Consider the following 26949-nt stretch of genomic DNA (forward strand, 5'->3'; position numbering starts at 1 on the left):
TATTAAAGTAAATAGATGTTAAAAGACTTGCCAAGATTCCCACAACAAGTAAATGTCTGAAGCCTGGATTTGAACTCAGATTTTTATGATTTGAGGGCCAACACTCTATCCACTAAGCTATCTAGCTGCCTATCTAGTAATAAAAAGTAATTACTATCACTACCATAGGTGGCCATTTCTCATTCAATTGACATCTACTTTGTTTTCAACTTTGTAAGACACCTCAGAAAAGAAAAGTATTGATAAGAATATTTTGGCAAACACAGGACCTATCTTTTGTACAGACCTAGTAATGCAAACTCTGGGTCAAAGAATATGCCATTTTAGTTATTTTTTTTTAATACAAAATTCCAAATTACTTTACACAACAATAGGATTCATTAACAGATCAGATAATCTATTACTGTGTTTGTCATCATCACCTCTAACACTGACTCAATTGTTTTTCATTCACTGTTCAACAGTGTAAAATTCCATAAAGAAGATATTCACATATTAATAGTCATCATCCTAACAATTAGCAAAGATTGGCTTTACTTTGCTAATACTATTCCTTCTGCCTGGAATGTGAACTCTTAGGGTACTTTACTTGTACTTATCTATATATATACATCTATCTATCTATCTATATATAAAATCAAAAAAGGTAGATAATACAAATATTGTTACACTCCCTTCACAGATGAGAAAAGTCATAAAATAAGATAATATTATTCTCTCTCTCTCTCTCTCTCTCTCTCTCTCTCTCTCTCTATATATATATATATTATATATATATATGTATGTATCTATCCATCCCATTCCAGTGATTATCAAGCATTACACTAAAGAGATATACTGCACAACTCTAAAAACTGACATCAAACTATGACATAACAAATGACAACCCAGTTATTTACCCTCACAAATGGCACTGTTACAGAATCCATGTTTGCTGGAGGAGGGGGTAATGAGTTCTAGATGAACTACAGATATATTATTAAACAATGCATAGCATGAAACCTAAGTTCATGACCTTTAAACAAACATAAGCAATGTCTAGGAAAAATATGTTTTAATCTTTCTCAGCTACTAAAGAACACAGTTTAGTAATATGCTAAACAAATGTGTATACCGATATAATTGAAGCATTACATTTCAAAGTGCTTATGGTTTTATTTTAAATTAGAAATTAGAAACCTCAGAGGATAAGAAGCAATCCAAATGTGTATGCAGAAATAAAGGATAAAATTAACCTTAAGGTAGCTAAGTGTTCAGATATACATTTTATCATAAAAAATTCAGCCACCAAAAGCTTCTTTCAAAAATGTTTCTGTTTCATCACACACACACACATACACACACACGTATATGTATGTGTGTATATGGGTGTGTCTCTGTGTATGTGTACATGTGAACATTTATGCAATACTGGAAAAAATGGTATCATGTCAATCAAATAAGGACAAATTCAACATTTACAAAATATCAAAATGACTATTTTCTCACAAGTTCATATTAATACTTTAACTATAATAAAGTATAATCCAAATGATTAGATGAAATACGGAAATTAATATTATTCTCTTAACTATTAAGAGAAATGATTGCAACAAAATAATAACTTCCATTTGTGTGGCACCAAATGACTTACAAAATAATTTCTATATTATCAAAAAAGGTAGATGATACAAATATTGTTATACAGATAAGAAAAGTCATAAAAGAATCTTAAGGGAAACTAGGTGGCACAGTGGATAGAGCACTAGCCTTGAAGTCAGGAGGACCTAGTTCAAAATGCAGTCTCTTGACACTTAACACTTCCTAGCTATGTGACCCTGGGCAAGTCACCTAACCCCAACTACCTCAGGAAAAAAAAAAAAAAAAAAAGAATCTTAATAGAAGCTAAGTCTGTTGGCAAAAGTAACACAATCCTTCATTTAATATTGTTTCCATTATGTAATGCTATTTCTGTAAACTAATGATACAAAAACATTGATTCCAGCTTTTTAAAATGTTCTTAGGTTAAAACTGTAGTATTAACATCCTTCATAATTTACATTTCTAGAATTTTTCTCTCTTTTCCTTCAAGTGAAGGAATATAAAGATTAGCATAAAGAATGCAGAAAACTGCAATTGGAAATCTTATTTAAAAAAAAAAAACCATGAGTAAACACAATAAAATTCAAAAATCTATATATTTAAATATAAATCTTTTAACTTTATTAAATTATGTAGAATATAACACATAGTTCATTATAGACATAAATTCCAAGCCAGTAATGAAGAAAATCTATGTTTAAATCCAGGCTTTAAATATACTAGCAGCAAGTGGGAGTGTGTGAGTATGTGTGTGTGTGAGTACATGTGCACACATACTCAGGTAGACGTGCATGTACAAATACACGCTAACATTAACACTAACTTTTCAATGTATCTAACCACTAAGTCTGTTACAGTTGATCTGCATATCTAAATTGTTAGGGGAAATTTCTAATCTTACCAATCAAGAAACATTTATCAAAAACCTAATATGAGCCAGGAACAACAACAAAAAATAGTCCTTAATTTCCAGGAACTTACATTCTCCTTTAATAGTTTTCTGACACACAACTCATTCTAATTAAAATCTTAAGGTTGGAAGTTTAGGAATTTATCTAGTATTTCTTTTCATATACCTACTTGCTACTATTTAGTTATTTGCAGCATTACAATGTTTTTGGTCTAAAAGTTCATTTCCCTAAGAAGTCACACAGTATAATGGAAATGGCACTAGGCTTAGAGTTAGGAAGTTAGGAAGTGAGTTCAAATATTGTTCCTAAGACTAGCTAAGTGATAAGTACTCAACCTCTCTGTGACTCAGTTTCTTAATTGGGACTCACTAACAGACTCCTTCTATTTCTAAAATTATAATCCTCTGAAGACTTGTTATGTACCCAAAAAACCCTATTTTTTTCTCTTAATTTAACATATAAAAATAGAGGGAGAAACAGTTTCTCTAAGTTTAAACAAAAATAATGACAAAACTTTAAAGTTAGACATTATGTTGATTATAGTACAAATTACATAAATAAGATTTTATAATTTCCAAAGTGAGGCTAAAATTGGTTTTATTTGGGCACTTTCTCTTAGTTACTATGCAAAAGCAGCCCGTTTTCCCCTCTTTCCATAATAAGACAATCTTACCTCAAATTCTGCATGCCTGTGAATATCCTCTGCTCTCTGTCTACTCAGAATGAATTCAGCTTCATTTGCAACTCTTACTAGGTGATCCTTCATGGTTTGGCTCAACAACCTATAAGCACATTGATATGGTACAATTTAAGTTAATTATTAAGGGAATTCAAAATAACATGCTGTAATATTAGTCTTCGAGACACTTAATCAAGTTTTTCCCATGTAGAAACCAATTTGCACCCTTAGTTAACTTTTTCCTACCAATATCAAAGGTAAAAAGAATTAATATTAACTTCATATATTAGTAATAAAACAAACTGAAGAGGAGTAAAAAGAATAAAAATATAACATGCAGACCACTTTCAGGTACATATTGTAGATTTTGCAGATTAGAGAGATGAAATTTGAATGACTGAAGAGATGAATTCCCGCAAGAGACTAGATATATCTCTACCATAAAAACATAAAGTCTTACTTAAAAGACTTTACTAGCTCAAAACAAAGTAAAAAACTCCAAACTATGACTATAATACTTCCTATTCCTAAGAACACATCTGTTAAAAGGGAAAAGCATACAAAAACTGTATTGGAATGAGATACAATGATTAAGATGTGAATGGAATGCTGCTTTCTCATCAATCCTAAAAAATAATGCAAAAGATACACTTTCATTGGAAGAATGCTGACACAATATTCCAGCATGAAGGAAGAACAGAATTGGACTGAAATCACAGGAGTTAAGAAAACTGAGTCTTCTTCAAAAGATTCATTTGCAGTTTCAGACTTTCTTCAAAAGTGATGTCAGGAAGAGGAAAAGGATGATTGTCTTGTTGAAATTTAGGGAACCAGTGAGATCTTCAATGATGTCCCTGATTTTCAGCTTGCTTTCCTAGAGGTTCAGGAAGTTTCACACTGAGGGAGATCAGGGACTATCTCAATTGAGCTTAGATGGCTTATTATTAGTAAGAACTCATTTATTCTGGATATTTAGTCTTATTCTAAGTTTCATTATTTTTGCTACTTTCTATATATTTGAATCAGTAGTTTATCTGCTATTCAGTATTTATAATGATCTGTAAGTAATCAGAATTTGGCAAGAATGAATAAATGAGGATTTATTAAGCAATTGCTAAAATGAGTGTGTGTGTGTATACACAGAAGTTAAGGTATTATAGTAGGTGCTGAGTATAAATCCTATCTAGCCAATTGTATCTAACTGATGTGTCACAAGTGACTTCCAAATTTAATCTAGATCTGACACTACAGAATACAGAACCAAGTCTTCTATTTAACATCAGTGCACTGTCTAAACCCTTTACAAAGTGCTTCTCTAATGTCTCATCCTGGCATGAAGGTAAACCTGAGCTCAAGAAGGAAATTAATTTTATTCCATTTTGTCACTACTTAAAGGTTGTATGTAAAATTTTACCTCTCAGATTTGATTATTTTTGCTTAGGTTAATTATTTTTATAAAAATTCTAAAAGTATTATGGACGTAACATAACTGTCACAATGAAAAGACCAACAATCATAGATACAAACTAAGTTGCACAATCTTGTTTTTCTTGACATAGGTGGCATCAAAGGGCAATAGAGGAACAGAATATAAAATTCTTTATATTACAGAGAAATATAAAGATTAAAAACAATTTATTATCAGCTCAAAAGGCAGGGGAAAAAAGCATTTGTTAAGTACCTACTATGTAGCAGAAACTTTTCTAAGCACTTTATTAATACTGTCTCATTTGATCCACATAGCATCCCTGGGAGATAGCTGCTAGCATTATTCTTATTTTACACATAAGTATATTTAAGAAAATAGAGGGTAAATGACTTGCTTAGAATCACATAGTAAGTACCTGAGGGCAGATTTGGACTCGGGTCTTCCTAATTCCAACCCCAGTGAAATCTAACAGCTAGGAAAAAAAAAAAAAAATAGAAGAAAAGAGGAGGGGAGGGGATGAAAGAAAATTGGGTGTCAGCCATAAATAAGTGACATCATTTCACCGTGTTTCTTCTAGGGGCTTTCTAGTATCCCGTATCAGCCTAATCTCAGACTTTTTTTCAGGACATTCTTGAACATCCAACACCTACTCTAACCTCAGGGATTCCCTTTCTGGCCACCATCCTATTTTCCAGAGTCTTCCCTCTTTACTACCAAGGACTTCCTAAAAGACTGCTAGATTCAAGAGAGTAGCTTCTGGTCTCAATCTATGCCTCAGGGCATTCTCTACCAGTAAACCAAAAACACCCTCTTCCATTCCCAACTTCATTGCTTTTCTAAAACTTTGTGTCACCCCCCCCCCATTTTTGCTAAGTTCATGAAATTTTGACCTCTTTTACAGAATAAGAGAAAATTCCTTAACAGAGCATGTCTTGTACTTCTTTCATATTCAGCAAGACAATTAACACAATTAACAAATTAACAATTAATTTGTTGTTTTAACAACAAAAGCAAAAGCTTCTATCTTATAACAATAATTGCCTAATTTTGCCCCATTAATTCTTTTTACTATCCTTTTAACATGTGTTAGTACAAACACAGTTGTCACCATTTATTAAATAAGAAAAGTGAGGACTATAAAAGGAGCATGCCTTTCTTGTAAAAAAAGAGGTCTATTTTCTAAAACGCTCACTTTTCTCAGATAATATATAGAGTAGATACTTGCCAAATGAATACAGAAGAATTTATCAAAATAGTCATTTTCTATGGTGAAAATAATTATAAAATCAGGCATCCTCAAATGTCTTCATTTATTGAGAACTAGAGAAGGAAAAGAAAATAGTTACCTAGTCAAAAGGAAGTTCCTAGGCATAAATGAAATAATGGTCTATTATTACACTACCTTGAGTGAGTCACACAACCTAATTTCAAAAGTATCCAAAAAAAAAAAAAAAAGACACAAACACCAACTACCTTTTAACTATTTCAAAGAAACAGGAGGGAGAGAGGGAGGGAGGAAAAGAGAGAGGGAAGAAGGGAGGAAAGAAAGGAGGGAGGAAGGGAGGGAGGGAGGAAGGGAGGGAGGGAGGAAAGTTTTTTAAGGTGTGACTTGGACTGAAATAGCTCCGATCGTGAAAAAACCTCAAAAATATTATTTTCTGCATCTATAAAAAGAAGATATCTATCTCACAGAGTTGTTGCAAACAAAGCACTTTGAGATCTGAAAATACTTTTTAAAGGTAAAGTATTATTGGTGTGAAAGGAAGTGGCCAATATTTAAATATATTACTTATTTCTCCTTTGTCATCAATGTTGGAATTTAGTAAGATTTTGATAAGTGAACAAATCAGATGCAGTGTGGCTTAGATAAAACTACAACTCTCCAATTTCTTAACTCTTCAGGGCACTGATTTCTCATTTGCATCTGTTTTTACTCCTAATGCCAAGATAACTCAATGGAAAAAGTCTGTTTTGAAGGTAAAAAGGGTGGTGCCTGTATCTTTAATGTTATCAATATGGGGAGAGTTTATTACAAGAGTCATCTTTCCTCCATTATCCAAGTTTCCTTCTTGAGTTTAAATACTGCCTCAATATATTACAGAAAGAAATTCATTTAGTCTGTTTCAATGTAATTATCTCCTGTCACTCACCACTTTTTCCAATGATGACTAATATTTTTGTTCTCTTGGAAACAAAAAGTTTTCAGTAAAGAGAATACTCAATGACATACTGAATCTTGAAGGCATATTATAATCCCTGAACATAATCCTGAACAGCATATTCCTGATAATCAAAAGCCACCACTATATAACAAATATGATAAAGTCTTAGGTTTCAGTTCTTGGGTCTACTCCATTACTACTATGTCAATATGTCCTGTTGCAGAATAACTTTTATTCTAGTACATAAATATATTGTACATAACTGCAAATTTTACAGGTCTATAAAGAGTTTATAAAAGAAAGCACTTTTCATTCTTTTTTTCTTGATGAAAGGTCTTCAAAAGCTGATGCCAATTATAAAAATGAAGAAACAAACAAAAATCATTTCTCTTTCAGATATATAGTTATGATCTGAATTATTCTATTGGGAAAAAAATTGATGCGTTTCCATCTTATCTTCTGCTCTACATCCTGGGACAAATTAATATTTCCAAATGATTCAACACTGACATTTATACATTGCTTTAATCGTTTGCAGAGCACTTTATAAATCATTAAGTTCTTATTTGAATTTCAGAAAAACCCAATGAGCTAAGTATTACTATGCTGGTTTACAAATAAGTAAACTGAAGCTTATAGCAGTTATGTGAAATGCCACTAGTCATAGAATTATTAAGCTGGAAGCAGTTTTTAAAATAAGGAAAAGAGAATTTCACACTATTAGTTACATGAAAAAATGACCTAAATCATAAAAAAGAGAAATCAAACTAAAACAACTCTGAGTTTTTATCTTGCACCCACCACTACTGCAATAGCCTGCTAGCTGTACATACAGCTTCAATTCTCTCCCCAATCCAATCCACCTTCCATTTAACCACTAAAATGATTTACTCAAAGCACAGGTCTGACAATGTCACTATCACCACCACCCACACCACAAACTCTAGTGGATTACTATCGGATTGGGGAAAAAAAAAAAAGAATCCTCTACTCAGAATTCAAAGTCCTTTACAATCCAGCTCCTCATTATTTTTTGTCTTCTTTCACCTTACTCCCTGCCGTATATTCCTTAATTCAGTGACAATGGCCTCCTTGCTGCTCCAAGATTAAAACTCTCTATCTCTTGATACTTTCCCTGGCTGTCCCCTATGCCTGAAATGTTCTCCTTCCTCTTCTACATCAACTGGTTTCTCTGCTTCATTTAAGTCCTAACCAAAATTCCATCTTCTACAGAAAGCTTTTCATAAACTCTCCTAATTCTAATGCCTTTCTTCAGTTATTAATTTCCTATTTATTTTGGATATAGCTTGTCTGTATATTTGTTGCCCCCTGAGGACAGGAACTACCTTTTGCCTTTTTTTTTTTTTTTATTCCCAGTGTTTAACACAGTACCTGGCACACAGGCACTTAATATTTATTGATCATTTGTTAAGGTAACATAGCTAATTAGCAGAAGAGCCAACATTAGTACTCAGGTCTTCTAGTAGCCTTTTTTGGGAGCCTTTTAAAAGCATATTTTGTGAATTTTTTTTCATCATCAGAATTTCTTCTAATATTTTTCCCCATTCTCTTCTCTCTGACAGAGCCATCCTACATAACAAATTATACTTATTACAGAGCTGGGAAATGGGAAAAGAAAAAAAAAATCAGCAAAATTGATCAATATAAAGAAAAAATCTTCAAATACATGCAATTTTTCATATCCACTGCACATCAACTTCTGTAAAGGAGTGAGGTTGTACTATCTTTTCATACTTCTTCTTTGCTTGTTCATATGAAATTGGCAATGGTGTCCTCAAAAATTCCTCCACAAGAAAAAAAGACTAAGTAAGGAGAGTCACAGGCAAGAGAAGCTGTTTCAGGCTTTCTCTAGAAAGGCAGATCTGGAGATGGATTTTTTTTTTTAAACAAACTACTGTTGAAACATATCAAGAACTTGGCTGGCTTCTGAATTAATCACAGAGGAAGTAATTTGATATTGGGAAGGTGGAACATTAGGTATCTTGTAGCAAACAGGAAGTAGAATCAGCCCTACCTGTTGGAGACAGTTAATAACAGGAGCAGGAGCTAGGGTCCAATTCTTCCTAGTTTATAATTTTTAAAGGTACCAAGGATATTCTTTCATGAACTTTCATGAGTAGGTTTCATGGTGTTGGTGATAAGACAATTGAAGACACTTGATTTTCTACAAGATCCAGGAAATAACTAGCAACGCGAGAGTCAAATGAAGAAGTTGGGAGAGAAGGCAGTAACTTCTGTGGAGAAGTTCTGGGAATGATGATTGGTGGGAAAATACATGCTTGGTTACTTCTATAAGCAAAAGGCATAGATCATTTGTTTTCTGTTTTAGGCCTCGAGAATATCTACCAAAATGATCCAGGCACATCTTATAAAAATCTCCAAGTGACATGCTTACTCCAGGAGCAGTAATCTTTGCTTCTCCATCTGTACTTTCATAGGCAAGTTTCCTGGTAGCATTTGAGTAATAGAGGATTTTGGATTGACACAGGAACCAGAAAATGACCAGCAACAGTAGAAACAAGAGAAATTGGCAGAGCAAACGCCAGTTATCTTGTTAAATATTCTGAGAGCTGTAAGTTTGAACTTGATGATGATAGTAGAGTTAAGGGCTTGATATAAACAAAGTCAGGACATATACATTTTTCATTTCACAGCTTGAGGGTATCCACTGAAATGGGCTGATATACCTGGTCCTGGAGCCATGATTTCTTTTTCATTGCTTGTACCTTTGATATTCTTCCAGAAGCTTTCTTGGTAAGGAACACAAATCTAGGTAGAATCTGATCATGTTAGTCTTTATACATACAAGTTTGTATCCTCCAGGAACACAGGATCACAGAATTTTCACTTGAAAGGATTATCAAATATCACTTAATACAACCCTTTCCATTTTTACATATGAGGAAACTGAGATGTAGGAAATTAAAGCAATTTACCCAATTCCCCTTACGGTAGCAGAGCCAGGTCTCTATTATAATCCTGTGATCTTTCTACTACAACCTGAAGTCCAACCTTCCAAATATTTTTCTGGCTTTGATGAATGAATGAAAAAAAATTTTTTTAGTGACTATGTAAAGCACTGGACTAATCCTGCATTGGTATTCTAATTCTCTTTGATGGCATTATCAGAGTCTATATGATATTTAATAAGTTATCTTGTGTTCCTGCTGATTAATAGAACTGTAGAGCTAGAAGGGACTTCAGATAACTTAGTTCAATACATTCAATTTACCTTGGTTATAAAACTGAGGTACTTAATGGAGTTAAGAGACTTGCACAACGCCAAATAGTTGATTATGTGATTAGATAAAACATTAAGAGTTGGAAAAGACCTTTAAAATCACCTATACCAAGTCACCTACAGAAGAGGAAATTTGGGTCCAAGGAGGATGGCATCAAGTAAATGGAGGAGAAAAGGTTTGAACTCAGAACAAAAAGACAGGGACATCTCCTTACATTAATTATATCAACAGAATAGAGACCACACTACCAAAAATCATCAAATAAATGTCTTGATACAGAAACAATCTTGTGAAATATAGGTTATGAGATATATATTTATCAGGCAACAGCTCTACATTCAACCTAGGTAATCGATTTGCTAATGATACCCATCAAGCCCAGATGGACCTTATTGCTATTGCATGCATGTACAGAAGGTCCCCATGTTATCCACACTAATAAAACATTAATCAAGGGGCAAATTTATAGCAGCCACTCTATAAATGAGGTCAGGACAGGTCAGACCTACATAATAAGAAACAACATAGTTGGTCTTTGGATTGTAACTAAACCTTCTTATTACTCATCTTGCCCTTGGGATTAGATTCAGTAGCTGAAACATTCCTATCCACTTCAGTCAAACATACATTTTTCCATAAAGATATTTAACCTCAAAATACTTTTGAGTGTTTATATCTTTTGATTTTCAATGAAAACAGTTTTTAAAGAAACTTAATATAAATTAATGGGGTTATTTTTTTTCAACTGATTAGGTTGGCTGTATCATGTTTTAAACAATAACAAGATAAATAAAAGTGAATACATAACTAAAATTATTTCTTTGTGTGCCATAATTATTACTTTGATTAATTTCTTTCTATTCTGTGATCATTATTAAAAAATTTAGTGGTTCAAAGCACCACTTCAACAGCCAGAGTTATTCTATACCTCTTGGCATACCTAAACAGATAATACATTGAATGATCATTTATACAGTCTTTCCAACAGTATACTGCCTTTCTCATCATTGAAGCTCTGCACAAATTATCCGCTACACTTGCAATGTACTTTCTTGTCATTTCAGTCTATTAGGCTATTTTGTTTCTTTCAAGATTTAGCTCAGAGATTTTCTTTTTGTAATTAGACTTCTTTGGGACTAATTACCATGAAAAGTTCTATGATTAAAAAATGAAATTCTCCAAAATCAATAACCCTACCAGTCAACCTTACCAGTACCCTGTTTAAAACCATCAAATTTATTTATACAGAAATCCAACTGTTTAAAAAGGCAACAGAAGAATCACCCTTTTTCTCTCCTCTTCTCTTTATTTTTATTTTATTTCATTCATAATCAGTATTTTTTCCTTTGTTAGTCCCCTTTTATAATACTTTTTATGCTACATTTAATTTTTCCTCTTCCTCTATTTCTATAATGAAGTCCTATGCACTCTTTTCTTCTTCCTCTTCTTTCACATTTTTCTGAATGAATTTTATTTGAAAATCAATGTAGCACCCATTCCTCTCTAATATCTGATAAAATCTATCTGGTGATTAATAAAGTAGAATATGAACTCCACAGTAATCAGGATTAAGGAAATGATAGTTCCATTACTCTGTTCTGTCTGGACATGCCACATCTCCAGCTTTGTCTTCAATTCTAGGCACCATATTTTTAAAAGTTCATTGATAAGGTAAAAAATTACCAAAACACAATTCACCAAAACATTTGAAATCCTTTAATAAGACATCATATGAATATGAATACTTTAGTATGAGGATAGAAAAGAGGATCATTAGAGGACAGATTAACACTTGAAAATCATCTTTATTTTTGCTATATAGATGAAAGTTTGGATTTCCATTACTGTTCTGTTAGGTGGCACTATTAAGTTACTGGAAAATGCAAAAAAGGCAAATTTTACATTTAACAATTTAACAAAAAAAACTTCAAATAATTACAGCAAGACAAAATGGAATAGAATAACAAAAGCAGCAGCAAGATGCTGCCCAAATAAGGAGCTTCAAATAGGTGCCAAAAAACTATCTGTTGGATATGTTGTACAGAATACTCTTCTTGTATTGGTTGGATTAGCTGTTCTTTGAGATACTTTAAAAACTAGAACTATATCATTTTCATATACTCAATGCATTGAAATAACAGTTTGAAAAACTCATCGACTTCAAAAATATCAATTTTCTTTAATTTTTCTTTAATTATTTTCTTTTTTTCTTTAATTTTTCTTTAATTATTGCAGAAGCAATAATTTCAGTATAGTTGCAAATTAAGGGAATACTGGAGAAAATCAAATACCAAAAACTTATCTAATAACACATTCTATTATCTCTATTAAGTCTAATGGCAATGTTACTAAACATCAGTCTCTGTAAATATGCCCCCCAAATTAAGTTTTAAAGATTATTTTGTCTGGTCTACAGGTTGGTTGTTTTTTGTTTTGTTTTGCTTCAGGATTTTAAGAATGTATATACAGCAATCTGGAATTATGCCCAAAAAGTTACCAAACTGTGCATACCCTTTAATCCAGCAGAGCTACTACTGGGCTTATACCCCAAAAAGATACTAAAGAAGAGAAAGGGACCTGCATGTGCCAAAATGTTTGTGGCAGCCCTGTTTGTAGTGGCTAGAAACTGGAAGTTGAATGGATGCCCATCAATTGGAGAATGGCTGGGTAAATTGTAGTATATGAATGTTATGGAATATTATTGCTCTGTAAGAAATGACCAGCAGAATGAATACAGAGAGGCTTGGAGAGACTTACATGAACTGATGCTAAGTGAAATGAGCAGAACCAGGAGATCATTATACACTTCAACAACAATACTGTATGAGGATGTATTCTGATGGAAGTAGATTTCTTTGACAAAGAGACCTGAGTTTCAATTGATAAATGATGGACAGAAGCAGCTACACCCAAAGAAAGAACACTGGGAAACGAATGTGAACTATTTGCATTTTTGTTTTTCTTCCCGAGTTATTTTTACCTTCTGAATCCAATTCTCCCTGTGTAACAAGAGAACTGTTTGGTTCTGCAAACATATACTGTATCTAGGATATACTGCAACATATCTAACATATATAGGACTGCTTGCCATCTAGGGGAGGAGGTGGGGGATAATGTTGTAAAAAAATTACCCTGGCATGGATTCTGTCAATATAAAGTTATTATTAAATTTAAAAAAAAAAAAAAGAATGTATATACAAACTGATAATTTGAAAGCAAAAAAAAAAGTTCCTTCAATCCTTCATAAAAAATAATAAAATAAAGAAACTATCAAAATATGGATAGAATTATATTATATTAGTTTTTACCTTCTTGAAAACTTTCTCTAACAAAGGAAGAAACCTCAATTAGGGTTTTTGTAGGGGGTTTTGGCCTTAAATTTCATTATCTTTGTTTTCCTCTAATTTTTACTTCAATATAGGACTACTTTAATTTCAAATCTTACTGGCTTATAGAATTGCAAAATTTATAGCTAAAAAAGATTTATATAACACATACTCCATGTCCTTCATTTAACAAATGAGGAAATACTAAAGTCATGAGAAAGAAACTTGACTAAACTCTCTTTCAAATATATACGGCCTCTCTTTTTTTAATTATTGACATTAGTTCGTGAGTTAGTAACAAAGATCATTACTAGAATCTAGAACCTCTAGTTAGATCTTTCTTCCATATATTGTCAGTTCTTGTTAAACATAATTTAAAAATTCCCTATTTCATAAGTTTAGTTAAAAAAGAGGATAAATTTTTCAAAGGATTACTTTACAAAACAAGAGTTCCAAAATTCATATGACATTAACAAAAATATGAGAATTTTATAGATGACATTAAAGGAAGAAAGCATTCGCAGAAAGTTTTACAAACCATAATTTTATTTTAGTAACCAAAAACAATATTATTTCAATGCTTCAAGAATATACTTTCAAGCCATTCAAGAGTATACTTTCATGTCACTGTTCAATTATTCTTGTTGAATTACAAAAATAATGAAGAACAAAATCAGAACAAAAATCTAAACGATGGCCACATGTAACAAAATTTTAAAATAAAATGCATATAGAAAAAACCAATTACCTTCCTTCATTCACAAGTTCAATAAAAGCAAGGCCTGCATTCTTCTGGATAGAGTTTTGCCATTCCTGAAAAAGAGAAAATAGCTAAAGAATTCTACTTTAAAAGATAATTTAAAAAATGACTTTGGCCAGAGTTTCCATACATCCCTTTATTAACATAAAAATATATACTCCTAGGAGGCAGTTAAAGGTGCTTTACTCATGCCCAATATATATACCCCAAAGTCATATTCTAACAATAGGCATGTGGGCAATTGCTATAAATAATATTTGAAAATCATTGGAATCTACAAGAAAATTAATCAAGAAAAAAAATTGATGACAATTATCAGAAATAGGATTGTATAACATATTAGACACATTTCCAATGCTTTTGTCAATTACTTAATTCCATTTTAAACAAACAATGAATAAATGGATTCTAAAACTCAATAACTAATAGCAACTATTTTATTGTTGTTCAATTATTTCAGTCATATCTAACTTTTTGAGACCTTATTTGGGATTTTGTTATCAGAGATACTAAAGTGGTTTTCCATTTACATATGAAGAATTGAGATAAATGACTTGGGTTAAATGACTTGTCCAGAATCACACCATTAGTAAATGTCCAAGTGAAGATTAGAACTCAGGGAGCTAAATAAACCTTCCTTACTCCAGGCCTGGCACTTCTTATTGTGCTGATATTGCACCACCTAGTTACCCTTAATGTTTTCAGTCATATGATAATCATTATGAAGTTAATCATATTATCAAGAGGAAAACAAATTCTTATATGATGAGTAAGTAGTTAATATTTCCCATATCTAAGAACTGATTGGTACTTCACCTTTCTGTGGTGCTTCTATCATCATGATGATTTAAAATATATATGATAGAAAAAATCCAAATAGAATATAAATGTAGTTAAGAAAAAGTTTTATGGCTTCTCCTTGTAAATCATTCTCATGATTTCAGTGAAATAACTTCATCACATAAGAGTATATATTATTCATTCTCATCAGAGGTCCTAAATGCCCGTTCCAAAATTATCCAGTTCATCACCAACAATCATTAAACTATATTTGATGTTCTACAAATGATCTTAAAGCTTCAGCTGGCATGCCTCCAAAATGGTTTTCATTAATGTACCTGTACCCAAATATGGGAACTATCAAAATAAAGAAGAGTACAGCTAATAGATATAACCATGGCCTACCCCTCTCAAAGATTTGTACTCACATGATAAACTAAATGTCCTTAAAACTATAACCACAAAACAAGCACGTGTATACACACACACCACCACCACCACCACCACCACCACCAAATCAGCAGAAAGAGCCTGGAGACCTCTAGGTCAGAGACTCAATAAAACTACAAATAAGCAAATTATTATTGCCTCCAAAACAGTAAAATAAAGGACTTGGGCATGAAGCACAGACATTTACATTAACAATACTGAGCAAGAAAGAAACAGAATGAAAGGAAAAGATTTGTATGATTACATACAAATCTGAGAATGTTATTCAATTCAATTACCATTTATTAAGTTCTTGCATGCTCAGCACCACCTAGCTGCCAAAGGAGGTACAAAACTGAATCCCTGTATTCACATAGCTTATATCCTAGGGAAGGTTGGGATAAGGAAGAGAATAAGAAAATGGGAGAGGAGAGAAGGAAATAATTTATTCCTAGGTAGTATATGACTAATATAGTGAGATGGAAAGTAACAAGTGATGGAAGATTCCTAGCCATTATACTGAATAACAAATGAGCTACAGTTCCTAGTGAATAATTGCTGCTTGATTAAGGCCAGGGCCATGAAAATTTGATCTCCCATCATGTTCTTCAGGACAAACGTGATTAAACTTAGGGTAAGAGTAGTTTAATTTAAAGTAAAACAAAATAGCAAGTCGTGTTTTGATTTGTTCATTACATTTGAAAACTTTTTTAAACTATAGTAACTCAATCTGATTCCATTTGGCATATAATTTGCTATTTTTATAAACTAACCAAATATTATTCAATATTCCTAAAAGATAGTATCAACAGCAAAATATCAGATAACATATGAAAAGACTAAAATTTGTTTTATGTTTTGTTTTCATATAACATGTTATTTAACTACAAATTTTCATCTTTGATCTCTGGTAGAAATAAACTGCTTTTCATTCATAACATTTTCAGAAGAGGAGAATACAATCTTTAGAATGTGTTTATGATACTGCATCTGTCCAGTTGCTTCTCAAAGGGAAAAAAAAAATCTCCTTCAATAGCATTCATTAAAAAGTTTTAAAGTTTTATTGATAAAGATGGATACTGCCAAAAATGAAAAAACAATATATTTATCATAATATCCTTCAGTATACTTTCTCTACTTCAGACATAATTGTCAAAGAAATCGTGACTCTAAACAATTTTAAAAAACACAGCTGAATATGACCTACATGAAAGAAAAACTTAATGGTCATCATCTTTCATAATCAATGTAATGTTTTAGTAAGTATATCCAGTCAGATAACAATGCAATATGAAAGATAACCAACACCTTCATGTTCAGTTTTCTCCCAAAGGTACTACTAAAATAAAAAGAAGGGGCAGCTAGATGGCCTTGTGGGTGGCCCTGAAGTCAGGAGGACCTGAGTTCAAATCTGGTCTCAGACACTTAACACTTCCTAGCTGTGTGACCCTGGGCAAGTCACTTAACCCCAAATGCCTCAGGAAAAAAAAAAGGAAGGAAAAGAAATAGAAGAATTAAAAGCTTCAAACCCCACAAACACTAATGCAAGTGATAAGATCTTCAATGTCATAAAAATTAATCTCTGAGGCAGGCAGGGAGGAGGCACAGACAACAGAGATCAGTTTAGCACTGGGGTCCCACCATTCAGAAATCCAAACTATGTCAAATTCCTGAGTTCCACCCTCTGTCTGCAGCAACCTCACCTAGCCATATCCTGTCAGAAATCCCAGTCCAAGAAGAGCTTTTCTTTTTCCCTCCCCTATAAAATCTACTTATGGGCCAGCCTATGGCTGCGGCTTTCCTTTGGGTCAGTCGGCCACAGCATTCTATTTCTTGTTATCTTTTCCCTGTCCTTTTTCCCATGTTATATGGTTTCTCCTGAACCCACTTCTCCTTATAGCTAGCTAACTCTTTTAGAGTGTCAAGTCCCTTTCAGAATTTAGCCTGAAAGCTAAGGGCATGTCCCAATCTCATGGGATATCTCTTTCTCCTGGTAAATGGTAAGTTCCACTAGGAAACATGTCTTTTTCACCATTAATTATCAAAACCCCTTTCTATGCTCTCCTGCTGTATTTCCCTATGTCTGTTGTATCTCTTTCATTTTGTCTATTACCTATTCCCCTAAATAAATCTACCTTTTGACAAAGAGAATGGCCACTGTGAACTCTTCACATGTCCTAATCCCAGCTTTTGGTGCCTAGCATCATCTGGTATCTACATCACCTACATCACAGCCAAATAATTACAAAATGCAATTCAGTACTTTGAAAAGAAAGGAGTACAAAAAGAAAGCAAGAGTCAATAATTTCACACTTCTTATAACTGACTAACCATTTTCCAATGCTGTAATTGGCTGATGCACTGAGGTCCCAAGCACGTGAGGCTAAATAGTAATTAGACCATACTCTATTAATATATAAGCCTGCAGAAAGAATGGCCCCCGCCCATTCTTTGTGCAAGTCCTGATGTGTTGTACAGGAAATGATGTTTTTGGTGGGTGGAGGCAGGGGAGTAGAAAAAGAAGGGGAAGGAGAGACCGCTGGCTGGCCTCTTGACACAGCTGCTCACATTGCTATCGCGACCCCCCTTCACCTGCAGTTCCCCTTCACCTCTGCTGGCTGGCTTCCTGCCGCAGCTGCCCATAATTCTATCACAATCCCCCTTCACCTCAAAAAGTAAAAAGATTGAAGATTTTTCTCTTAACCTGAATTCCTGACTCTGGCTGATTTTAAATACGCTGTCATCATACAATGCCATAAGATTGATTGTACCACATTGGCTAAAATAACCACCATAGCTTTCTAATGGTCTTAATTATTGAAAGAAAACAAAAACAAGGAAACCTATAACAGTTCAATATATAAGAAACAAGAAAGTACAAAGCAGTAGTGATGTGGCAGGTGATGTGAATTAGGAGACACACCAAATGTTGAGGTTTGGTCATGGGAAGAATTCCCAATGGCCATTCTCTTTGGCAAAAGATTTATTTAGAAGAAGAGTTACAGACAAAATGAAGGTATACAATAGACATCAGGAGGAAATATGAAATAGAGTTGGAACAGCAAATAGCAAGGAAAGTTTTCAACAATTAACGATGGAAAGGGCAAGTTGCCTAGTGAAAGGTACAATTAGCCAGAAGAAAGGGAACACTCCATGTTGGAGTATATCATTAGCTGGCAGCACACTAAAAAAGTCAGTTAGCCATAAGGGGAAAGACATCATATGGCATGGTGAGAGTTAAGAGGAGAGATAACATGAAGCATGGCAGAGGGAATAAGAGGAGAGACACCACGTGGCATGGAAAGAGGAGAGGGGAAAGATATCACACCCAGTTACTGAGGGCCTCATCAATAGCAAATTTCATAAAAGGGGTAAAAAAATATTCTTAAGATGAAATAAAGACTATCAAACTTTTTGACTGCCTTTGTCTATTTTCTTTCCTGATGATCAAGCTCTTAAAAGCAAAGAATGGCCTTCTTTTTACTTATATTTGTATCTGAACTCACAGTGGGAAGCATGTAGTAATAGCTTAAGGAATGAATGCTGTTTGTCTACCTGGCCAGTCATTTAATATTCTTTGCCTGACTTCCTCAACCTCTTCTGAGAAGAAAATGGCAAACTATTGAAATGTCTCTAACAAAAAACTCCATCTGGGATCAAGGGTTAAATATGACTGAAAAACCCAGCAGCAGCGATCATAACAGGACGTCCAGTTCAAGATATTCATTGGGCAGCTGGAGATGGGAAAGTGGAGGTCAGGAAAGAGGCTAGAGCTGGACAAGAAGATGGGAGAGTCAGCTATTTAGAAATTATAATTGAAACCATGAAAACTGATGGGGTAATCAAGTAAAACTGTACTGAGGGAGAAGAGAATATCCTGGGAAGATCCCTTCCTACTGAAGTTCCAACAAAGGCAAGACCGAGAGCAGAAGGGAGCAGTCCATGAAATCTAGAGGATGACCAACACTGTTGAAGGCTGCTGCACTAGGATAGCCATGTTGGGAGAGAAGCCAAGAAAGGTAATGACTGAGAAGAAGCTATTGGGTTTGGCCCATAAGAGATCATTCGTAATTTTAGATGGGGCAGTTTTGATTGACCAATGAGATCAGAAGCCAGGCTGCAAAGAGTTAAGACAAGCGCATTCTCTTCACTATCACACACTCACACACACTCACACACACACTCATTCTCTCTCTCTCTCTCTCTCTACTTGATATGCTACAATAATTCTTCATATTCATTTATCATAATTTGCTAGCCATTCTCCATTTTATGCATGCACTCACCCTTAGTTCCTAATTCTTTGCTACTTGCAAAACAAAAAGAGTTCCAAAAAAATTTTTAATAAGTGCTCTTCTTGTTCCTTTGAAAACTTTGGGGTATGGGTTTAATAATGGGTCAGTGAATATATACTATGACTTTGGTAATCATAATTCCAAATTGTTTCATTTGCAGCTCCAACGATGTATTAATATACTAGTTTTCACACAGCCCATCCAACATGTCATTTTCCTTGTTTAGCATTTTTCTCCATGTGATTAATAGTGTGAAATTCTTCCTTTGAGATCTACCTGTTAAATATTTTCATTATTTATATTCTATGTAATGTAATCTTATATGCTTTAAACAGTTCTTATCATATATCTTGAGTATCAGACCATTACCTTAGAAATCCGATGAAAAGAATCTTTCCTTAGTTAAACTGTTTCTCTTCTAATTCTAATAGCACTAATGTTACGTAAAGTTTTGAAATTTCATTTAACAAAATGTATCTATTATATGTTATATAACCTATTCTCTCCATTACCTGGATAGAATCACTTCCCTATTTACAATTATAATAAGCACTTTCTTCCTTGTTTGTTTAATTTATTTATGATGTGATCTTTCATGTCTAGGTCATGTACATATTTGAAGTTTATGTTTTATATGATGAGAAATCTTGGTCTAACCTAATTTATGGTAGACTGTTTTCCAAATATCCAGGGAATTTGTGTCAATTAGAGAGTCTTTACCCAATAGTCGTTTATACTACAGTACTAGGTTTGTTTGTTTCTCTAAGCTATGTATATAATCAGTTTGACTGATCAGCTTTTCATTTTCTTAGCCCATACCAAATAGTTTTGATGATGACTGCTTTGTAAAAGAGTTTGAAATCTTGCATAGCTGGGTTCCCTCTTCTTCTATCATTTCATTTAAAACTGTGACTTTTTATTTTTCCAGATGATTTTTTTTTAATCAATTCTATAGTTCTATAATGTAAATCTATGGTAGTTTTATTAATTAACATTGCTGTATTTGTTATATTGGCATGGCCCAATCATAAAAAACTAATGCTTCTCTATTTACTTAAGTGTATCTTTACTTCTGTAAAGATTATTTTGTAGCTATATGAATAGAGTTCCTGTATGTATATTGTTAAATCAAATCCTAAAAAGTATATACTTTCTACAGTGACTTGAAATATCTTTCTGCTTCTGCCATCTGGCTTTTCTATATAAAGGAAGGTTGATATATGCATGGAGAGGAATTCTATAATCTAGTACATTGGGAAACTGGTTAATTTTTTCCAGGTCATTTTTAGCTGATTCTTTAGAGTTCTCTGTTGTTCAATCATTAAGCTGTGTCCAATTTTTTGTTATACTCCTGGAACCATAAACCTGGAACAATAAACACCAGACCTTTCTATGTTCCATTTCTGAACTCATGTTCATTATTTCAATGACACTTTCTCTCTATTTCATCCTCTGTCTTCCACTTCTCCTTTTTTCCTTCAATCTTTCCCAATATGAGAGTCTTTTCCAATGAGTCACAGATCTTCTATTCCAGATTCCTATATAATATTGATTTTGACAGGATCAAACTTTGCTTTTGTCACCTGACACATCCATAGCCGAGTGCCCTTTTGGTTTTGGTCCAACCACTTCACTCTTTCTGGAACTAAATGTAATTGTCCTCCACACTTCCCTAATAACTTGGTGGAAACCTTCTGATCTGAGGGCCCTGTCATCCAATGTCATCTCTTTTAGCATTTTAATACTGTCCATGGGGTTTCCTGGAAAAGATACTGAAGTGGTTTGTCATTTTCATTTCCAGCAGATCACCTTTCCTATATAGACAAAATCATCTGCAAAAAAAGTAATTTTATTTCCTCTTTGTTTATGCTTAATTTTTTGAGATTTTTTTTATCTTATTGCTATATCTAGGAAATATTTCTAGCACCAAATAAATTAAGAGGGATCATAAGAAACACATGTGTTTTACTAGGTCTTATTGAAAACTTCCAGTTTACATATTATATATTACTGGAAAAAACCCTAATTTGTATATTACATATGCAAGTTACATATGTGAGGCTAGCTCTAAGTTTTAGACAGACAGTATTTACTATGGCAAAGAAAGGTTCATTTATTCTAGGATTTCTATATCTAAGAAGTGGAAGTTAGTTTATTTGTTGATTACCTTTGTAACCTATTTTATTTTATATATTTTAAAACATAATTCTGAGGAGTTCAGAGGCTTTCGTCACATTGTCAAGGTGTTCTCTGACACAAGAAAGTTTAAGAATCCCTGATTTATTCTGATGCTTTTTGGTATTTTTAAACAAAAATTGGTGTACTGTTTTACAACTAAAACTTTGGAATCTACTGGCACAATCATATAATTTTGATTGTTTTGATTAGCATACTGCCTTATGTTTGTACAGTTAAACCTTCTATATAAACCTTCTATATCATGACTTTATCAATTCACGTTTTCAATCACAGGACAACATAAGAAATTAAATGAGAATTTTGGGGTTGTTTTTTGAAATCCATAGCTAATATGCAAAGGCCAGCAGATGACAAAGAAAAAGTTAAGAAACGCAGAAATATAAAATATATGTATATCAACCCAAATTTTACAATAGGTTCATAAAAGAAAAAATTCAGACTTCTTCTCTGAAGAAGAGTGACAAAAGGAGGGCCAAGAATTTTTACACAGATTTTTCAGATCATGAGGGAACCAGGTCCCACCCCATCCTATCCTGAATTGTGGAAAGCACAACTCTAGTTGTCCCAGGCCCAACCATGAATCTCATTTGGTAATAATGAGTCTTTTTTTTTTAAACAATCAATTTAAAATCTGTGTCTTGATATGTGTTAGGGAAATTGGTTTATAATTTTTTTGGGTTTTTTCCCCACTCTGCTTTTTTTCTCCCTCCTTCAGGTATGAAGAACAAATATGCCTAATAGAAGTAATTTAATCAGGGTCTTTTCCTCTCCAAATTTTTTCCATACAGTTTATGTAATTCTGTAATTAATTATTCTTAGGATATATGGGAGAATTTGGTTGTAAATACATCTGATCCGGGGATTCCTTCCATCTTCGGTTGTTCAGTTACATATAGCCTACACATTTTCCTAAGATAAGTATTATTTAACATTCCTATTTTTCTACTCTTAATTTCAATTTTATATATATACATATATATATATTTTCATATTTAGTTTCATTCACTTCTGTTGGCAGAATGAACATTCCAGCAGATAAATGAATAATTACACACACACACACACACACACACACACACACACGCATATATGCATGTATACACATATGTATATCTGGATAACAGAAGACCTCTATGATTCTGGGCCAAGTGTGTGATCTGTTCCCCAAACTCTTCAAATATTTCTTCTTTCCAGTGTTCTCTAACATATACTAATGACAACATCCCTTTTATCTCTCCCCATTCTCATCTTCACCCATAAATACTTTCAATTCTTCAAGCAAGCCAATCAGCGGTCTCATGATAGAAAGTATGTGGTAAAATTTGTTCGCCTTAACTATGACCTTTAGTTCTTGTATGTTCTCTATACTTGGGCATTTCTATATAAACATTTTAGGCTATTAGTTTGACTAATAGTTCCATTCTGTGTCTTTCCCCCCCCCCCCCATCTTTGTATTTGAGAGTATCCTATGGTTCTTCTCTTTGGGGCTACTTTCTATAATGATATGGGACCCAGAAGGATTGATATTTAAATCCCTACTATATCTTTGTGTCTTTATTCATCTATGTTTTATGAAAATGACTACTACTTATAGTGACAGAAAGATTTGCTAATCATCATACAAGCTTCAAAGATAAATTTTGAATGGAGGCCTTAATCAAATTAAACTTTGATGTCAGGATTTTTTTTTTTTTTTTTTAACAATTACAGCTGTTCCAAAATGAAGACATCTGCCTAGAAAGAAAGCTCCATATTTGGAGCTCTTCAAGTAGAATGTAGATGATGAATTACTTAGTATGATAACAGTGGGAGTTCCTTTTTATTGTATGTATTAGATATGATCACTAAGGTCTCATTCAACTCTCATAGTCTGTGATTCTGTTTTCCCCTGCCACTACCAAGTGTACACATAGAAATTATATGCACAATGCTCCAGTTCAGCTTCAAAACACAGCCTATGTTTTCATAACTCTCTGTTTTGACCAATACAAGATTAAGTATGAGAGTAGAAAATGGAAAGATGCCTTGTTCAAAGGATCTGGGCTTAAGTCCTGCATTATTATTTACTGTGTGATATGGCCTCGAGCTAACCACCCTTTCTAGTCTTCATCTTCCAAATTCATAAAAGCAGAGTTACAATGGATGAACAAGTTATGCTAGTTCCTTTCTAACCTTAAATCTTTTATCCTATGATCTACTGCCTATATTTTAAAATTCTCCAAAACTTCTTGCTTCAAATCCTCTTTACCCGGCAAGTATCATATTTTTAAGTATTCTCAAATCCCTTCAAAGCAAAATGTTAAAATTTAAACCTGGATAATGTTAAAATATTAATATCAATCAAAAACAAATAATTCAATAACCTTTTCTAAAATGTTGATGTTTTAAATTCATCATAATTGAAACATGTTTTTTAAACAGCCCAAAAGGAATAGAGATTTCTGGGCTCCAGATTTTAATTTCCAGGGACATTTAAAATTCATCCAACAAGCACATATATCCTAAGATGAAAGAGCTGCCATAAAAGTGATCTGAAAAAAAACCATTTCTACTGTGACTGGGACTGTCCCTTACTCTAACAAAATGATTTTATTTTATAATATGGAATGGAGCATTCAAAGCTTCAACTGACATACACAAGACAACCCAATAATTGAGAGGACAATAAAAAATTCATACTTCATACTATCTTGAAAGGCATTATAACTCTATTTCACTCTGGTTAAGCAAATTAAAAAAGACGGGTAAAGTTCAAATGTTTATGATTAGATGACTGAAGAATAGTACTCACAGAACTGGACAAGATGTTACAAAGGAGACCCATAAGAAAAAGCAGAAGAGAATACATTAACACAGGACTGAGAAAGACATTTTATACATGGGCAAACTAATTTTACACAAACTGGTTGATGGTCAAGTTACAGTAATTTTCAAGTACTTAAATTATCAAGAACATTTCAATAATGCTGTCATTTGGTATCATGTCAGCATTCTCTTTGCAACACATCTATCACATATTTTAGTAAATTCTACAAAGAATAAAGGCCATCAAAAAGTACAATCAAAACTTTATTGTATTTCTTTCAAGAAAGAGAAATAGGAGATATTATGGAGGGAAGATACGTCGCAGTAGCAATCCATACATAAAGCATTATAAAATAACAATTTTACTTTTGGAATATTGAAGGAATGAGATAAGGTCTTATCTGGGTTCTTACAATAGCAATAGAAAAGATCCCAAAGTCTTGACTGGGGATCTCTTAAAATTCTGATAATGAGCTTTATATATAATAAAAAAACATATGCAATAAAAAATGAACAAATTTTAGATTAAGAAAATTAAAATATGCACAGTTAAAGGTTAATGATATTGAAAAACTTAATTAAAAACAAAATTCATGAAGAAAAGTTACACTAATAATACTGCTAATTTATTTTCCTCTATTTCATGAGTGAATATATATATACACGTATATGTACGTATATACATAAATATGTAGTATGTTTATTTAACACAAACATTTCTAGGTTTCATTTCTCAAATGAAAAGTCTTATATATCTATAATTATTTTCAAGAAGATTATATACACTCAATAATAACCTTTTCTAATAACCTTCTAATTGGTATCAACTTCATGAAGCCCCACTCCAAATTTTTTCTCTTATCAATGTAGAGATCTTGATTTCACTAAAGGTGATAAAAGTTTCTCTAACCCTTAAGAGCTACAAGTTCTCAGCAGATGATCATCATTAGTCCCCTATCAAAGCTAAACACTCAGACTATACTTATTAGTACATGGTCAGTTTGTTTGGCAACTCTAGTTCATCAGACATATGGCAGTTGCTGCCCTCTGAGGTCCAAAGTCAAGTCTTTAGGGAATCTTGACGTCTGCCTTAAAGAAGCAAAAACTATCCATTAGAGAACACTTCAGAAGATACTTGAAAGATTTCCATTAGAAGCAAATAAAACATTTAATTATTTCTATAAAATACTTAAAAGTCCTAACATAATTAAATACACTAGAAAGGACTTGCCAATTACTTTTACATATATAAAAAAACAATTGCTGCTTTTAAATTTAAGGAGAAAAATACTGTTCTATGTACTATCCTTCTTGTTCTAACCTCTTACCTTCCCTCTAGCCACACATAAAGAAACCCAACATATTAGTTAACAATAAGTCAAAATTTAAACTGATGCCAGACATAAACACACATTTCAAATTTTAGGTCTATTTTCTGTAAACTGGTTAAAAATAACCTTTCAGATAAAACATTTCTGTAAGCCCAAAATATTTTTCATAATATTTAAATTAAAAACATTCTTTACTATCAAATATGCACATTTGAAAGTACAGCTCATTCAGGATTTCCTCATGTTTTATCTTCTAAATATTTTAGCCATGTTTATTTCCATTTAAAAATATATAAGAAATTATGAATAAGTAAAAATTATACTAAAATATTACTCACTATCTAAGATATTAAAGAAAGTGGTCTGGAAAATAGCAAAAGTGTTAAAAAAAACAAACAAACAACTAAAAGTGCTAATGCTAAAAATAATTTTTTTTAAAGGATCTTAAAAAATAATTAACTGCCAACAAATTTTTCAAAGTTAGCGCAGAAAATACCATACATCCAGCTTTGAATTGCCTAGGTTTCTAGCAAACAAAAACTGTTCATAACTTTAAAATAAAAACTGTTACTGTTTTAACATTTGATGAACTAGGTTATTTTTTGTTATAGTCGGGGAAAAAGCTATAATAAATGTTCTAATACTGTTGCTTATTTAGATTCATAACAAAAAAACACCCTTGAAAGATATTTATTATAGTAACAAATCTTTACAAAGTATTGTATAAAATTCATTAGTTCACCTTAATCAATTCTCGGATCCACATACACATTCACTTCTGACAGCCTAATTCCAAAAAGCAATTATAATCTCAGCTCTTACGTAAAAAGACAACAGAAAGCAACCACGTTAAACTCGCAAAAAAAAAAAATAAAATAAAATAAAGAAGAAGAAGAATGAAAATCTAAAGAAAATAGATTAGGAATGATTTATATGAATTCCTAGTGCTGAAGTTAATTACAACTAACCCAATAAAATAGTGCCTTTATTATTGTACAG

At 32.7% G+C, this 26949-nt stretch overlaps 1 protein-coding gene across 1 annotated transcript in view; it reads right to left on the reverse strand.

Annotated features, from left to right (window-relative positions):
* The window catches only part of LRBA (LPS responsive beige-like anchor protein), a 745582-nt gene that overhangs the window by 434114 nt on the left and 284519 nt on the right, over nt 1-26949 (reverse strand). Inside the window, exons 34-35 of the mRNA XM_051966352.1 lie at nt 14100-14164; nt 3166-3274 (exon numbers count right to left, since the gene is read on the reverse strand). Coding sequence (XP_051822312.1) covers nt 3166-3274; nt 14100-14164 — 174 coding nt within the window. The remainder of the gene's footprint in view (nt 1-3165; nt 3275-14099; nt 14165-26949) is intronic.

Source organism: Antechinus flavipes, chromosome 6, assembly GCF_016432865.1.
Source record: "Antechinus flavipes isolate AdamAnt ecotype Samford, QLD, Australia chromosome 6, AdamAnt_v2, whole genome shotgun sequence".
Classification (NCBI taxonomy): domain Eukaryota; kingdom Metazoa; phylum Chordata; class Mammalia; order Dasyuromorphia; family Dasyuridae; genus Antechinus; species Antechinus flavipes.